We start from the raw sequence: 16,614 nt of genomic DNA on the forward strand, positions 1-16,614 counted from the left end.
GCTAGGCTTTCTCTAGTTCCCATGTTTTGATACGTGGAATGATCCATTAGTGATAGGAAAGGTCAAGAGCCTGATGTGATATTCCTGTCCTCACTCAGAGTAGAAGGGTATTGTCATTTAGACGTTCCTATGAGATACGATCCCTCCATGAGAGTTGCCCAGCATGTCACCAGTTTGTTGCACAACTATTAGAACTGTTGGAATTGATAGATAAATCATAGGAATTGGGATTTATGGATGCTATGAACTTACTGATAATAATTCCCTAGTTAGTATTCAGGTAGCTCTCTCTCTTCTGTATATTTAATCTCACAATCCTCGTGCCACTGTCCATGGGGAAGGAAGGGACCGCTCACTCCAGTTTGTATCTAGAGATGAGACAGAGGGAGGTATTCAGGCTCTTTATTAAATGCCGAAGTTCCCTAAGTGTAATGCATTTTGCATTAAGAAATACCTGAAAATGCATAAAAAGCTTTGAGAGTGGAGCCAGCACCCAGGAATTGCACTGTCAGTGGAGAGTCCCTAGCACAAGAGTAGAGCCCTGCCTTCATCCTCAGTGTGTTTTCTCCTGGCCTCACAAGTCCTGCAGAGTGGCCCAGCTTCAGCGGGGGATGGAGAATGGTCCCACCACGGGTGATGGGATGGCCTGGTGGTTGGGACGTTTCCTGGGGCTTGGGGTCAATGCGTTACAGTCCCTGAGAGCTGGAATCTCATGGTCTCACCTTCCCAGTGGAGGCCACAGGAAGACAAACAGGTTGGCACGATTCTCACCAGAACATACTGGGGGGAAACGAACGTTGCGACATTTCAGAAAAAGAGATTTGAACTGAAGGGCATTACTCAATTATACTCCACTAACCAGAGTATGTGGAAATGTTTTATATTTAAGCTGTTGACTGTTAGAACAGTTTTCGTGAAAATGTGGCTGGAAGACTGTCGAGCAGATGTGCAGGAAGAAATCTTAATTATGCAATGTTTTTCTTTGGCCTGAGAGGCTTCAGTGTGTGATTTTTGGCCTGGTGCTGGGTGACTCTATGTGTGGCTGGGCACGAATGCTTGCTGCTCTGCTCCCTGGCAAGCCACAGGCTCTGAAGGGTAATTTGTTGTAGCTGCGCAAGCCTGGTGGGTTGTCAAGGCTTAGGCAGGCCGGGTGTATGGCTGTTGGGATCTCCTGTTCTTCCAGCTTGATTAACGCTGTTATCGATTCCGACTGTTAAGTTGTCCCCACAGTAAGAACACTGATTGAAGAGCTGGTCCCAGAGGTTTGCTAGTTTGGGCAACATGATTTTAGGCTCTTGTGTGTCAGTATTGTGCAAAAGCCCTAATAAAACTGCTGTTCTGAAGTGTTTGTACTGACACCCTGATCTGTTCCTCCGCAGTGCGTGCCTCGGTGCAGGGGCAGGACTCCCCCTGGTGCTAAGGGGGTCTCTTTCCCTCCCAGTCCTCGCAGGCCCTTATTTTGGGGAAATTACTTGTCCTGAGCTCTTTCTGAAAGCCTGCTCAGCCGTTTCCTTCCTGGGTTTCAAGAGATGCTCGGGACATCTTTATTCTTTATCACAGTCGAGCTTCTTCAAGTGAGGTGGTATCTTTTATTACATCAGTTAATGCAGGTTGGATAAGTGGGCAGGCTTTTAGGCAGAGTCTGCCTTCCAGGCTGGGCATGTATGTGAATAACTCCAGAAGGGGGGATTACTGGCTCATTACGATGAGGTTGTGGAGAAGGAAGGAATGAAAATGGGGAACGAAGGAAGGAAAATCCTTTTTGATAACAGCTGAGCTTCTGAACGGCCTAAAAGCATGAAGGTTGGAGATTCTCATATATCTGACGTGGCGAAGGTTTTTGTTGGCTAGCACTCCCGTGACCTGCTTTGACTGCAGGAGGCGTGCCAGCAAACCCAGCATGGATGCTAAGCACGACTCCTCTCCTTAGAAGCACACAGGAGCGAAGAAGTCAGGTCCTAAGTCATGTTCTCAGTAGAAACACACAGACTTCAAGTTCAGGGCTCTGCTGGTGCCCAGCTTTGCGTTTAGGAGGGTGCTTAGTTGGCATCTGTTAGCAGTAGAGTTGCATTATAAACAATACTTACACTCCTTTCTCAGAGAGGCAGCGCTGGGGTCAGCATTTCTGCTGTTCTCCATTCTCATCCGCTCCAGGCAGCAGTCTGAGATGGGGCTGTAAGTGCAGAAGTCATGACTGGAGCCCCCGTGGGCCGTCCCGCAGCCCAGCTCCCCGACTGATTTCATGCCGTACGTGCCCAGCCTTTGACTTGCCTGACCTGCCTGTTTTACATGGGGTGGCAGGGGTAAAACAGTGATACAACAGCTATGATTTGGGGAGGGTTTTAATTTCTTTCTGTTTTTTCTGTTCTGTTTTTCTTTTCCTTGAAGGTCTCCAAGTTGCCAAATCTCCGCTCCCTAAGTCAGCTACTCCTTCTTGACATCATAGAGTCTTTAGCTAACCACATATCAGACAAGCAGTGCGCAGAGCTGGGCTCAGACATATGACATGCTTTGGTAATCGAACTTTTAATTTGTTCCTCAAAAAAACTAGCACTTTATGGCTGATTCTTTTCTTACCATTCCACACTGAGCTGCCCAGAGCGTCCACACAACATAGCAGGCGGCCGGGGGCGGCCTGGACAGCTGCCTTGCTCTCCTGTGGACTTGCTTTGTTTGTACCTTTGTGGAGAAGGGTTTGGTCTCTGTTACGTGAATGTAAAATTGAAACCGTTACAGGAAAGAATTTATTCCACGTGGTTCCGGGAGTAACTAAGTTGAGAATCAAGCCCCTTATTACTTTTATACTGTAAAATAAAGCAGTCATGAGTAAGAGGGTCATTAATACTTTGAAACGCAATATTTAAAGAATACTATTTAAAGAACTCCAGCTGACACAGCCATGGGCTCTAAGTGGAAGTCAGATATAACAAAACTGGAAACAGAGAGCGTGTGGTGTTCAGTGAGGCTGACTGTTGGACCAGAATGTAGTGACTTTTCAGAGACTCTCCATGGTGTGGATTAAAAGATAAGCCCTTTTGCAACTGCCTCGGTTGGTGGGCTGCAGAAGTCCAGACCTGTGCTCTGCAGCAGGTCAGGCTAGAAGATTACGGCAGTCCTTTCTGACCATCAAATCCATTAATCCTGTCTCGCTAAGCCTTTCTAAATCAATTTGTTAATAAAGAGTTAACATCTTCTCCTGGCATTTCATGATTGACTTGGCTTTCATTTTGAAAAAAAAAATTAAGCTAAAAGAGCTCCAAGCTTGATGAAGGTCACTTTGTTAAAAATAAGTGTGCTACATCTTGTTACTAATTTTATGCTGAAGTGTCTTTGTTAGTCATTGCCTTTGCAGGAAGGTGACTGAAGGCAGAGCGCCCTTCCCAGCCAGTTCAGAAGCAGCTGCCGTTCCCTCCGCTTGCAGCTCCCCAGCTCCCCGCCGTGCTGGATGCTTCCCACACTGCAGAGGGGAGAGGAGCTTTACCTTTCCCTGGCTGCTGAATTACGCAGCTTGGTTGGGGAGTGTCGGAGATCAGCTCGTGTTGGTGAAACATCTGCGGACAGAACTGCTCCCCAGCCCGAGAGCCACCAGGGCAGCCCGGAGTGACACGCAAGCCGAGAGCCAAAATCTTGTCCTGCCTTAAGCTGCAGAGGCGAGCAGGGGGCAGCGCTGGTGTGGTGCTGCTCTCTGCTTGGCTTTTTGGAATGGCAAGAGTTGGCTTGAGCTGGAGTTGGTGGAAGATCCCTCCTGGGAAGCGCAGCTGCCCAGCCCCTGTGTTTCCAACCTTGTGGCTGTAATTTTTAGTTCAGGGCAGTAAAGTGTTCCCGGTGCAGCATGGGATGCGAGCGCCTGTTCAGCATCCTGTAGCATGACCTGCACGTGCGTGCTTCCGTAGGCTGAGGGCGTTGCAGCCTCTGCAATGGAGAATGCGTCATTTCATTTAATCCAAGGGAAGTGCTTTAGGGACCACTCAATCTGCCACCCAGCTGATGGGTTGCTGAGGTGAGTCAGGCCAGAGGTGGCAGATGCATCTGAGAGCCAAGGGCTCATTTTCAACTGGAGGGATTGTTTCCAGATGCCTCATAGGTAATGAAGTCTCTTGTCAGAGGTCATGTTAATTGTATGAAGAATCAGGATGTTCCCTGGGAAACTAGAAGACATGTAAAGGCAGAAAGGTTATATGCTACAACTTGTGAGAATGCTACAAGTTATTTTCAGCGGTGCTGAATCCACTAGAGGACACCCATTTCCCAAACACACGCAGCCTGGTTCCCTTGGAAGGAACGACTGACCGATTCCAACCATGCCATAACCAGCCCCTTTGACTCCATTTTCTCAAACTGGGGTGTGGAGCTTGTTCCTGAGCCCATCAGTGAGGAGATGCGTCGTCTCTGCACCCTCTGACCCAGGGCACTGCGGGCGTCTGTGCTTTGGAGGTGGGTTTGGCTTAGTCCCGGCCCTCGTGACCGTAGTGCTTGGTCAGAGTTGCATTACATCAGTGGGATTTATTGTATGAAAAATTGCAGTCAACGGTGCCGTTATGTCATTGTCTTGATTTGCCTCCGGGCTGCTGTCGTGCGGGAGGCCGGGGCCATGCGCCCCTCCGAGAGAGGAGCGGGGACCTGCCCCATGGGCAAGGCTGACCCCTTCTTCAGCCTGAGCTGCCCCCCCGCACCTGGGAGCGCAGCGGGGCTGTGGTGGGATCCCCCACGGTTGGGCCCTGCGGGGCTGGGCTGGGTTTCAGGAGCAGGAGGCAGGGGAAGTGCCAGTGATGTCGAGGGGGAAGGGGCCAACCTTCCCCTAGGATCAGGTGGGTGCGCAGCCCGAAAGGGACGGCCCTGCCAGCCCCACAGGGCACCCGTGGGCTTCCGAAGGGATGTCGGGACGAGAGGTCCGGCAGGAGCAGCTGGTGTTGGAGGAGCTGGTGCCGCAGGCATGGCAGCAGGGCCAGCACATGCCGCGGGGTTTATTTGTGCTTTCTAAGGCAACTGGATGTTCTCGTTATCACCCTGTCAGAGCATAGTAATGAGCTGCTGGCCTCAGGGGCCTTCATGGCCAGCAGATTCTCAGGTTTACCAGTGTTAGTGCAGCCTTGGGGCAGTTTTGTACTAGAATTTTTAGGAATATGCTCATATTCCTGCATTTGATAGGGAATAAGTAACAGTGTAGCTGTCCAGCTCTGACTTAGTCCAACAGTCTCCACCATACATAGGCTACACCAGCTCTTAGAAGTCCTGAAGTCCTGCTTTAGTGGCATCATTGTCCACACTCTGGGATTTCTCCCAGCAAACTGCAAAGAGCAGGTCCCAGCAAAGCACGTGGCACCACCTCCGTGGCCCTTCGGGCTTGTGGCGTTTGCTGTCAGCGCATGGCTGCTCACCCAGGGGCTCGGTTTCCTGATGGAACACGCCTGGCTAAAAGCCCATCAGGCTGCACAGGGGAGGTCCCCCCCTCGCCCCCCCATTACACCCGTTCTGAAAGCTGTTGTAGTCACTCCCTGTGTGTTCAGTCCAGGTTTAGGAGGTGGTCTTGGCCCCCAGTGGCTGCGCCCACCCGGAGCATAGGTTCCCCTAGGGCCATGCAGCAAGGGCAGGCACCATCACGGGGCTGGGGGCAGGCGTGGGAGCCCACACGATGCTGACGGTTTGGTGGCAGCTCGCCCCATACAGAGCACTGTCCCCTCGGGAGAGCAGGAATTGCCCCCTATCCCCAGCCCCACAGTGAGCCCTGGGGTGAGGGGCAGGGGGACAGGCGCCTCGGGGTGTGAAGAGGGAGGAGAAGCAACCCCCCAACTCATTCTCTGCCTTCTGCAGCACCCAGGGGTGCTGAAGCCCCAAGTTCCCGGTTTCGCCCCTCCGCACCCACCACAGAGCTCGCAAGGCCCTGCAGGGTCAGCTCCCCCTGCTTTGACAGCACCAGCCCCTCCCCGGCACAGGAACAGCTCCCCGTGTCCCCAGTGCCACGGGGGACCTGTCACAGCTTGGCAGGAGCCCAGCAAGGACCAGGCCCCGGTGCAGATCAGGACCTCCTTCAGGTGCTCCAGGCCTGTCCCTCCCGTGCCAACACCAACACCAGCCTCCTGGAGTGACCTGCATGTCCCAGACCAGGGCTGGCAGGGTCCCCTCCAGGGGCACCAGTCTGGTTCCTGGGCAGGAGGAGCAGGGAGTCATGCTAAGGCTGCCTCTCGGTCACTGGGACCAGGAAAAGAAAAACAAAAACCAGAAAAATTACAGATTTTAATAAGGAAACACGTGCAGTGAGGGAGAGCACGCTGAGGTCCTGCCAGAGGGAAAGCCTGCAGAGGGAGCAGAGCCCAGGCCGTGCTAGTCCTCTGCCACCTCCAAGCCCAGGATCTTCTTGACGTAGTTCTGGACGTTGACGTGGAGCTGGGGAGCTGTAGCCGAGAAGGTCTCCATGGCCAGGGCCTGGGCCGACTCTGAGCCACCCCACATGGCACGGTAGAGGGGCAGGGTGTACTTCTGCTTCCCCTGCAGAGACAGAGCAGGGGTTACCCCCAAACTCCTCCCCAGCTCCCATGGGTGAAGCCCCAGGAGCCCCACACACCCCCCTGGGCCACCACCTCCAGCATCGCCCGCTCTGGGCCAGGGAGAGAGCACAGAGGGATGGCACAAGGTAGACGATGCAGCCCTTGGCAAGGAGGAGGCCATGGAAATGCTCCGAGGGCTGGAGCACCTCTGCTACTGAGAACGGCTGAGAGCTGGGGTTGTTTAGCCTGTGGAAGGGAAGGCTGCGGGGAGACCTTATTGCAGCCTTTCAATGTATAAAGGGGGCTTATAAGAAAGATGCAGAGATTTTTTTACCAGAACAAGGAAGGGGTAATGGTTTTAAACTAAAAAGAGGGTAGAGTTAGATTGGAAATAAAGAATAAATTTTTTTACAATGAGGGTGGTGAAACCCTGTCCCGGGTTGCCCCGAGAGGTGGTCAATGCCCCATCCCTGGAAACATTCAAGGCCAAGCAGGACAGGACTCTGAGCAGCCTGATCTGGGTGAAGATGTCCCTGCTCACTGCAGGGGGCTGGACTAGATGGCCTCTAAAGGTCCCTTCTGACCCAAACCATTCTGTGGGTCTATCAAGAGCAAGAGCCAACCCCTGGCCCTCTGGCGCAGAAGGTCCCATGCCCCGCGCCTGTCTCTCCCGACAGCACGCTGCCCGGCACAGCCGCCCCTGCCCGGCACAAACCTGGCTGTGGAGGAAGTCCTTGACCTTGCTGTACTCCGCCTCGAGGTTGTTCTTGAGGACAATCTGGCACCAGCGGAGTCGCAGCTCAGCATTCTGAGCCTTGGAGATCTTCGGGTACATCTTGCTCAGCCTCTCCACATTGCCTGTGAGAGGGGGATTGTCACCGCTCCCCGTGGCAGCTCTGCCTCCAGCTCCCAGCCCCTGCTCCGAGGGGACCCTGCGAGCCCACGCCGCGTGTGCTGCAAATCCTCTGGGATCCTCCCAGCCACGGGCCAGCCCTGGAGCCCCTGAGCCTCCGCACCCCCAGCTCTGGGAGCATCCCAGGCACTCGCTGGGTGGGAGGGTGCCCGTGTTGGGCCTCCTGGGGCCAGGCAGCCCTGCAGAGCCACGTGCCCGGCGGGTTGGGATGCCAGCACGAAGGGTAGGGAGGTCCCTCGGCAAAGAGTGCAAGGAGGGGTGAACGTGGAGAGCTGAGGGCCCAGCTGAGCAAGGCTGGGGACAGCAGGGCTCCTCCCTGCCACTGCACATGTCCCCATACATCTGGGGACTCGCTGCCCTGGCTCTCCACTCCCCACCATAGGGAGCGGAGACACCAGGAGCTGCACTGCTGGACCGCAGCAGGGATGAGCTGACGACCACACACCCAGACATCCCACTGACGTGGCCTCACGTCCCCAGCCAACTGGCTGGACCGGGGCACGTCACCCTCTGTCTGTCCTGGGCACCGGAGCCCCAGGAGGGGACCCAGCCCTCACCTTCTGGCAGGGGGGATTTCTGCAGGACCCGATCCAGGAAGTAAACCAGCTGGTACGTCCTCCAGGCCGTGATGTCCACGACTTCAATTGCCTCCATGTTCAAGCCATCGGCTGCCCAGAGCTCTGCCAGGTTGTCTGCTGGCTTCATCAGCTGCTCCCCCGGCGAGAGGTCGGGCAGGTAGGGGGGCCAGCCTGGCGTGTTCAGCCAGCGGTCGAACTCAAAGCCTGCCGCGAGGAAGGGAGGGAGAGCTGGGACCAGTTTTCTGAACCCTGCGCCAGGTGCTGTTGCCCAGACGTCACACTGCCTTCTGAGGGCACCACCAAACCTGCCCAAGGATGGCGACGAGCGGAGACTAACGGGGTGAGGCCATTAAGCCACCCTGGGCTCGGTGTGTGCTTGTGCAGTAACACCCCTGCCACCACCAGTGAGATGAGCTGGTTCCAGCATGGAAAGCTCCTGCCAAGCCTGGCTCCCCGCTGCAAGGCTGAGCTGAGCCTGGGGTACCAGCTGAGCCCGATGATCCCAGTGCTCGCCAGTGGCTCTACCAGCAAATGCTCGTATCCTGGTGCTAGAGACTTGCTGGCCTCAGCCGTCCATGGGGAAACTCCATGAAACAGCACCCGAGCGCAGACCATGGACTGGATGGAAAAAATCAGGCTGAGCAGGTGTGCGCCCAAGCCCAGGTTAGTGCCTGATCCCGGGTCAGCCAGCGCTGCGCTGCCTCCATCAGAGCCGAGGCCAGTAGTGGCAGGAGCATCTCTGGTAAAACCCACAAACCGATGTGTGCGGGGTCTGCACGTGACAGCCCCAACACCCTCAGGGTGCTGGTTTGCACTGTCCCAGTCCCCTGGACAGGAAGGTGCCGTGCTGACCTGGGATGGAGTCCACGCCCTTCTCCTTCAGCTCTGGGAAGTATTCCAGGAAAAAACCAAGGGCATCATCCGCTGTGATGCTCTGGAACTTGAACCGGTTCACGTAGGCCTGCAAGGATGGCCGGGGTGTGATGCTGCATGGACTCACCCCCAGCAGAGCTGCCCAGCCCTCCCCATGCTCCGTCTCACAGGAGCTAAGCATTGCCGAGCCCACGGCACCCCCTGTTCCAACGCCAGGGTGCCCAGCGCCCCCCAGCCCCCAGGCACTTCTGAGCATCGCCACCACCTGCTGCCAGCACGCAGCCAAGCGCTGCCCTCATCTCATTTCCCCAGGAACATTTCCATTCCCCACCTCCTCTTCCTCTCCCCAGCCACCCTGTTGAGCCCCTCCTCCCCAGGGCCCTGCTGCCATCTGGCCTCCCACCGCGGGGTTTTGTATGCCTTGGCACCTCCACCCGGTACCTCCCCATACCCACCCGGAGGAAGGCATCAAACTTGCTTTGGTCCCCCACAAGATGGGCCAAGTAGCTCACGAAGCAGTACCCCTTTTCATAGGGTGTTTCGTTGTATGTGTCATCCGGATTGATGCCTAGAAAAAGGGAAAACCCTCAGAAATCATCTGCCCACCTGCAAAAGAAAACGGCCCTTGCGTGTGCCAGGATTTCCGCTTTCTGTGCTGGGTGCAAGCCTGTCACATCCCTCCTGGCCATCTCCTCGCTCGGGTCCCACCACCAGCGCCAGTTTTATTGCAAGCCATGGAACACCCCAGCAGCAGGGTTTCCCCCCCAGCACCACACCTCGCTTGCCCCCGCTCCCCCCGGCTGGCTGCGGGAGGGCGGGACACCCCACAGACCTGGCTCGATGACCACCCGCAGCTTGTTGAGCGGATGGTCCTCCCCGGTGTTGTCCATGTGCTGGCGCAGGAGGGCCCTTCCTGTCGCAGCCTCCAGGCAAGTGTACGCCAAACCTGGGCAGAGACAAGCGGAGGCGTTCAGCGACCCCAACCAGACCCCTGCGCACTTCAAGCGCAAGGGGTGCTGCTACGGGAGCGGAAGAAACCGACAAACAAGGCATTGGGATGGCAGAGTTGCAGAGAGGCACGGCAACGCAACCCTCAGTTAGCAAGAGGTTTTTAGAGCCATTTAAATTTATCTGGATGAAGCAAATGGTGCTGGGAGTCCCTGAGCTGCTGGATGTGACCGAATGACCAGGGGGGAGCTCAGAGTGGCTGGTATCAGCTCCCCGAGGAAGGTGAGGCTGGGCAAGATGGCAGCGCCCATGTCCCTGGCATGGGGCCACAGAAGCTCCGTCCATCTCTCAGAGCAAAGGCGGTTCTGTCGCTAACACAAAACCCCCGGGGCATTGCAGGCTGCTGCTCTGCCTCCTCTGAGGCACACGCAGGCTCCAGCCCCGCATGCAGCGCTTGAAGGGATGTGCCGAGCCACTGCGCACAGACCCTGGACCCACGCGGGTCCTGCCTGCAACAGCACGGCCGCAGGCGGGGACGGGGCGCCCATGGACAGTCAAGGCCACGCACCGTAGACCTCGGTGGTAATGCGCCTCTGGGCGTACATGGTGAAGCCCTCGTTTAGCCAAAACTCGCCCCACGTGGCGTTGGTGACCAAGTTGCCAAACCAGCTGTGGGAGATCTCGTGGATGATGACGTCTGCCAGGGAGCGGTCCCCGGCCAGCAGGCAGGGCGTCACGAAGGTGAGGCAGGGGTTCTCCATCCCGCCAAAGGGGAAGGAGGGCGGCATGAACAGGATGTCGTACCTGCCGGGAAAGAACAGAGGGCTTGGGTCAGACCCACCTCCTGCGACAGCTGAGGATGGAGGGATGCTCCCTCCCTGGCCCTGGGGAACAAGGTTGTTCAGGAACAGGAGGCCATACCTGCCCCAAACATAAGGTCCAAAGAGCTTCTCTCCAACTGCCAGGAACTCCTCAATCACCCCATCATACTCCTCCTTTGCAGCCTCGATCAGGCAGGGCTCGGCCCAGACACGGCTCCTGGCCAAGTGCGCAGAAGAGGAAGTTTTAACCATTAGCAGACTTTTACCCTATTGCTTCACCAGACGAAAACTGCACGTGTTTATTCCACAGAGATATAAGAGCCTGCTGATAAAGGAAGTAATGAGACTGATAGTGCAAACTGCTGTAATTTCTTTCCTTGTCTGAATGTCAAAGGGCTTTTATATGGCTACTGTGACAGCCGGGAACCCGGAAGAACCGCCCGCCTCAGGAAGAGACATGGGACCCTCCGTGAACAGGGACCCGCTGCTCTCATTCAGGTGCATGGAGGAGAAACGAGCAGAGCCAGGGGCACCCTTGAAGGCGAGGGGACCCGGCACTGAGGCTCCTCCTCCCTCTCGAGAGGAAGAAGCATCCTCACCCCGCAGAGCCCATGGTCTGATGACGCAGCACCACATGCACAGCAAAGCGGGGACTGACCAGGTCATGCTTACAGACTCTGTGCCTGCCCACTCTCCCGAGCCCCGCGGTGCAGGAAGAGGCAGCACGGCACAGGAGCTTCACCATGTGGCTACCACAGCCAGGGCTTAACGCTCAGGTCTCCTCCAGAGCTACGCACCTTGGGCCAACGTCAGCAGACACAATGTCCCCGACAGCGAGAGCAATCAGGTATGATGGGATCGGCTGGGACATCTTGAAGAAAAAGGTGTTATCATCCTGTTTCTCCCAGCTCGTGGCACTCATCACAGCCGTGAAACCCTCGGGGACCTGGACACATAAATAAAAACATCTATTAGATCCATAATGTACAGAGTGGGACGTCGGCTAACCCAGCCGGGGATGCCGCAATGTCTGTCAGCAAACACTTCCCAGCCCGTGGAAGCTGGCCGGGCCCGTGGGCACTGCAGATTTGGGGGTGCAGAGCAGTAACGCCCCGCGCTCCCACTCGGGATGACAGCTGCAACCCTGTGACACCTGGGCTCAGACTGCAGCTGGGTGCAACACTGGGACACCTGGAGCTGCCATGCAAGGTGCCAGCGAGATAAAGAAATGCTGGAGCTGCAGGTGCTAAAAGGGCAAAGGATGCAGCTCCTTCAGACGCTGGCTCTCCTGTTTCTTACACAACAACTCATTTTTCCCATTCTCAAGCCAAAGTAGAGCCCGTGGCCGATGCACTGGCCTGGGCTGAGCCCCGCAAGCCTGATCCAGTCTTTCTTCTTCCAACATGGGGTGAGCCCCCACGGTGCCACAGGGAATACGGTTTTCTTGGCACAGAGCATCACACCGGGCTCTACGACAGCCGAGCCCTGCGCTCCCCCGTCAGGGGGGGACGCTGCTGAAGTTTTAAGGGCGTAAATTAGACCAAGAGGCAAAATAAATAAATTCCGGCACCACCAGCTGATGCCACTGAGTGCCATCAGCCTTGGCTTGGCGTCACACTGGTAAGCAGCTTCCCTTGCCGCAGCAGGCCGGCACGCTGGGGTGGTCCAGTGCCGGTGCCACCGCGTGACCACCTGCACGCAAGGAGGGAATTTAGATCATTTAGTCCCATTTTTGTGCTAAACCTGGGGACCAGCAGCTCCTCCTTCCATCCTGGAAGCTTGGCAGCCCGAGCACTGCCACCAGGACCTGGTGCAGCACGGTGTCACCCCCCTTCTCCAGCTGTGTGCCCCCAAACTTGGCTCGTCCCGGTCACCCTCCCACTACTACATGCACCAAGAGCGGGCATCTGCTGCTCTTGGCCTGCTGCAGGGCAGAACCAGGGGGTTCTACGATAATTAGAGCAATTGTGAGGAGCAGAATGGGGAGCAGAGAGGTTTAAACACCGAGGTGATCCCAGTAGTTAGCTGATATTCTGGCATCAAGCACCAAGTATTTCGGCCACCTCCCACTGGGAGAGAAGAGCTGTCAGCAGGACGGCCGGCACGTGCACCTGCTCGCGAGCATTGCACACAGCGGTGCCCGGCACCCGTGGCCAGGGAGAAGCAAGAGGACCACTGGGGTCTTGCCTGTATTCATCTGGAGATGAATATAAGAGAAAAATGGGAGTATGAACTAAGTAAATCTCAGTGCCTTCTCTGCTGGGGTCCTGCAGTGGCAGCTTCGAAGCGAGCGTGCCGAGCGTCGCCCCCAGCGCGCAGGCGCTGCGCAGAGGCCCAGGCGGCGCCGCTGATGTGACACCGCGGCGTTTCCGTGCGTCCTGCACGGGGCCGGCAGCTCCCGAGGGTTTTGCGCTCACGGGCGCGAGGGGGGCGACTGGGCCCGTGCCCCTGCTGCTGGGCCCGTGCCCCTGCTGCTGGGCCCGTGCCCCTGCTGCTCCGGGGCACCGCTTACCTTCACCGTGGCTGAATAGGTGCATTTGACCGAGGGGGTGTCGAAGCCAGGGAAGAAGGACCTGTTGAGGACAGCCTGGCCTTGGGTGTACATGAAGGGCTTCTGCTTGCCCGCCGTCTGCTCGGGGGCGAGCCAGCACACCTGGGGAGGGAGGGAGGGAGGGGAGAGACCCCCGGGTGAGGGGCGTCCCGGAGGAGGAGGGGCGCCCCGGCCCCTCGCCCAGGGGTGCTCCCCGCTGCGGGGGCCGGGCGGGGGCTCCTCCCCGGGGGGCTGGGGGTGTCACCGAGGGGTCACCCCTCCGCTGCCCGGCTCACCCCGGGCCCCTCGCCCGCCTCATAGTCGATCTCGATGGCGATGAGCTGCCCGGCGCGCGCGGGCTGGGGCAGGGCGACGCGCAGGGCGCTGCCGTAGGGGGCGAAGGGGCGGCTCTCGACGGGCAGCGGCTGCGGGCCGGCGGCGCCGGGGCCGTCGGGGGCGCCGGGGGGCGGCAGGAGCGCGGCGCTGCGCACCGCCAGGGCCGGATGCGCGTCCAGCCCCACCCACCCCGCGCCCTCGTGCGCGCAGCGCAGCTCGAGCCGCGCAGTCCCGCGCAGCCGCCCCGCGCCCCCCGCCGCGAAGCTCACGCGCAGCGAGAGGTGCAGGTGCTGCACCGACCACGCGCCCGCGCTGCACGCCGAGGCTGCGTCACCCAGCGCCGCCATCGCCGCTCTCGGGGGCGGGGCCGAGGTGGGGGGCGGGGCCCGCGGCGGGGGCGGGGCCTCTGGGGGCGGGGCCGCTGGGGGGCGGGGCCTGGAGAGACGGCCCGGGGGGAGGAGGCGCGCCGGGCAGGGGGCGGGGCAGGACGGGGCGGAGCCCGAAGGCAGAGAGGGGCGGGGGTCCCTGGAGCGGGGGGGGGGGGCTGTGGGGCGGGGCAGGGGATCCCGGGGGGTGGGGTTCATGGGGGGATCCATGGGGCGCGATCGGGGAGGGTGGTCCGGGGAGGATCTAGGGGGTGATCCATGGGGGGGTGTATGGGGGGGGGGCCCATGGGGTACCCGAGAGGGGTGATCCATGCGCGGGGTCCATGTCGGGATCCATGGGGAGGGTATCCGAATGGGGAGACCCGGAGGGATCCGTTAGGAGCGATCGGGGGCGCCCGAGGAGGATCCAGGGGAGATCCATTGGGGGGTGTATGGCGGGGAAGGATCCGGGGGGGTGTTCATGGGGGGATCCATGTCGGGATCCATAGGGAGGGGATCCGAGATGGGGGGGATCCAGGGGTGGATCCATTGGGAGCGATCTGAGGGGGTGTGTATGGGGGGTAGGGATCTGCGGGGGTCCATGGCGGGGGTATGAGGGGCAGGGATCTGGGGGGTACCCTGGAGGATCCGGGGGGGAGTCCGGGGGGTGTCCATGGGTGGGGGGCGGTCCGTGTCGGGATCCGTGGGGAGGGGATCCGAGACGTGGGGATCCGGGGGGGAGGTGTCAATGGGGGGACCCACTGGGGGGGTCGGGGAGGGATATGAGGAAGGGTCCCTGGGGGCTCCGGGGGATCCGTGGGGGCATCCCTGGCTCGGGCTTCGCCGCCGGCTCCAGGCGCCCCGTCCCGGCAGCCGAGCGGCACCGGGGGCGGCGGGGCGCGGGCGGACGGGGCCGCCCCGGGGGCACCGAGCGGGGCCGGGGCCGGGGAGGGGCACCCCGGCGCGGCGGGGCCGGGCACGGGCCTGCGCGACTCCTCCCCCGGCCCGGCGCGGCGCGGCGCTGCCCGCGGGTCACCGGCCCCTGGGCCAGGCTGCGGCCGGCGGCGGGACGGGGCGCAGCGAGCGGTGAGTGCCGCGCCGGGCCGGGCTCTGCCCGCGGGGCACCGGGCCATGGGGGCATCCCGGTGGGACCGGGGGGGGTGGTGGGAACACCCCGGTGGGACCGGGGAGACGCGGGGGGCACCCCGCCGGCGAGCGGCGGCTGATGGTGGACACGCCGGCAGGGACCGGCGGTGACACGGGGGACACCCGGAGTGACGGAGGACACCCCGCCGGGGAGCGCGGAGGCACGGGGGCATCCCTGCTAGGGGCGGCAGGTGATGGGGGGCACCCCGGTGAGGACCGAGGTGATGGGGTCATGCTGCGGGGACCAGCAGTGACACGGGGGACATCCCGGCGCGGACTGGGGGTGACAGGCTGCAGGGGCTGGTGCACGGGCAGACCCCCCGTGTCCCCTCACCTGTGCCCCCCAATCTCCCCACCTCTCTGTGACGACCCTGTTTCGGCAGTGGGAGCCGTGGCGTGGGGTGCCCCGGGAGCAGCGTGGCCCGGCTGGCAAGTTCCCATGTCCCAGTGTCCCCCAGACACCCCCAGACCTGTCCCCGGCCCTGGCAGCGGGGGGCTGCAGGGAGCAGCTGTGGTGCTGGAGGCAGGTGTCGATGCTGCCTGTTCCTGCCTTGCTTCCCCAAACCAGCCCCAGGGAGGACAGCAGTGCCAGCAAAGGGCAATGGGGGGAAACTGAGGCACGGGGGCTGCCAGAATGGGTGACAGTGCTCAAGAGAGCTGCCCTGGGGTGGGAGAATGCGTGTCACGCTGCCCCACATCTCCTCTCCGCGGGCAGAGCAGGTCGGTGCCGGCAGCTCACAGTGCCTGCCCTCGTTTCGGGCACAGGAAGGTGCAGCTGGGTGTTGGGCACCCATGGGTAGTCCCCAGGTGGGTGCCCAGGGCTGTGCGGCTCCAGATGCTCCGTGTCCCTCTGTGCTGGTGTGGGGACAGCAGGGAGGGCAGTGGGGACTGTGGCTTTTTTAAAAATGCTGATCTCACTGGTAGCGAAGGGGCTGGGGGCCTGACGGCTTCTCAGTGCTCCACCGAGCATCCCTGGGGTGGTGGAGCAGCCCTGGGCCCCATGCAGGAAGGCTCCTGTGGAGCCGGCCGTGCCGTAGCCCATCTTCACTTGGTGCTGCAGCCAAACCGGCATGGCACGCGTGGCACAGAGGCAAGATGTGGAGGTGACTTCGGCACAGGCTGCGCGAAGCCTGCGGGAGGGAAGCGGTGAAGACCCGCAGCATGTGTGCGCCACAGCTCCTGTTTTCCTGGATTTCACCTAGGAAAAAAACAACTGGGAGGAGAGCCAGGGAGCCTGGGTGTGCCGGGCCGCTGGCCCCACAGCCATCCCTGCCGGATGCCCCGGCCAGCCCAAAGCGGGCAAGCGCGTGCCCCCACGCAGGCAGGCTTTGCCCATGGGTGCTGGGGTGCTGCCTGTTCTCCCCAGGGCTTTGCCGTAGCTGCTTGTGCCATCATCCCTGGTACCAGAGTGTCCAGGCACTCCCAGGGGGGTCACAGGGATGGGGAGAGCCCTCTGCACCCCTGGCAGGGTGTGTTGGTGTCAGTGTTGTTGCAAGGTGGGGTTGGACCCCCACCCCCCTCCCAGTTTTGCAGCAGGGGAAGCTGAGTCAGGAAATCCCGGCTGGCCCGGCCGGATCCTGGCTGAGTCATTTTGCAGGCGCTGAGTAACTGCCCATGCG

General features: G+C 59.9%; 3 protein-coding genes across 4 annotated transcripts in view; 2 read left to right on the plus strand and 1 right to left on the minus strand.

Moving 5' to 3' along the window:
- The window catches only part of LZTR1 (leucine zipper like post translational regulator 1), a 38,266-nt gene extending 35,064 nt beyond the window's left edge, over positions 1 to 3,202 (plus strand). The window contains exon 20 of the mRNA XM_075115215.1: positions 2,389 to 3,202. Within this exon, the coding sequence (XP_074971316.1) occupies positions 2,389 to 2,505 (117 nt within the window). The 3' untranslated portion in view covers positions 2,506 to 3,202. The remainder of the gene's footprint in view (positions 1 to 2,388) is intronic.
- A 3,018-nt stretch (positions 3,203 to 6,220) lies between these two features.
- Positions 6,221 to 13,863, minus strand: RNPEP (arginyl aminopeptidase). 2 transcript variants are annotated; one of them, XM_075115559.1, is made up of 11 exons: positions 13,754 to 13,863; positions 13,131 to 13,271; positions 11,416 to 11,564; positions 10,719 to 10,835; positions 10,366 to 10,601; positions 9,682 to 9,795; positions 9,305 to 9,417; positions 8,829 to 8,937; positions 7,956 to 8,180; positions 7,201 to 7,343; positions 6,221 to 6,486 (listed from the first exon to the last, which is right to left on the minus strand). In XM_075115559.1, the coding sequence occupies exons 1-11, from the start codon at positions 13,829 to 13,831 to the stop codon at positions 6,322 to 6,324; spliced, it is 1,590 nt and encodes a 529-aa protein (XP_074971660.1). In that variant the 5' UTR covers positions 13,832 to 13,863; the 3' UTR covers positions 6,221 to 6,321. The 2 variants fall into 2 exon arrangements, with proteins under 2 accessions (XP_074971660.1, XP_074971659.1); XM_075115558.1 differs by having other exon boundaries at positions 13,445 to 13,863.
- A 996-nt stretch (positions 13,864 to 14,859) lies between these two features.
- The window catches only part of NAV1 (neuron navigator 1), a 78,963-nt gene continuing 77,208 nt past the window's right edge, over positions 14,860 to 16,614 (plus strand). Inside the window, 1 exon segment of the mRNA XM_075115281.1 lies at positions 14,860 to 14,935. The gene's annotated coding sequence lies outside the window, so the exon portion shown is untranslated.

The sequence above is a fragment of the Phalacrocorax aristotelis genome, chromosome 21 (assembly GCF_949628215.1).
Source record: "Phalacrocorax aristotelis chromosome 21, bGulAri2.1, whole genome shotgun sequence".
Taxonomy (NCBI): domain Eukaryota; kingdom Metazoa; phylum Chordata; class Aves; order Suliformes; family Phalacrocoracidae; genus Phalacrocorax; species Phalacrocorax aristotelis.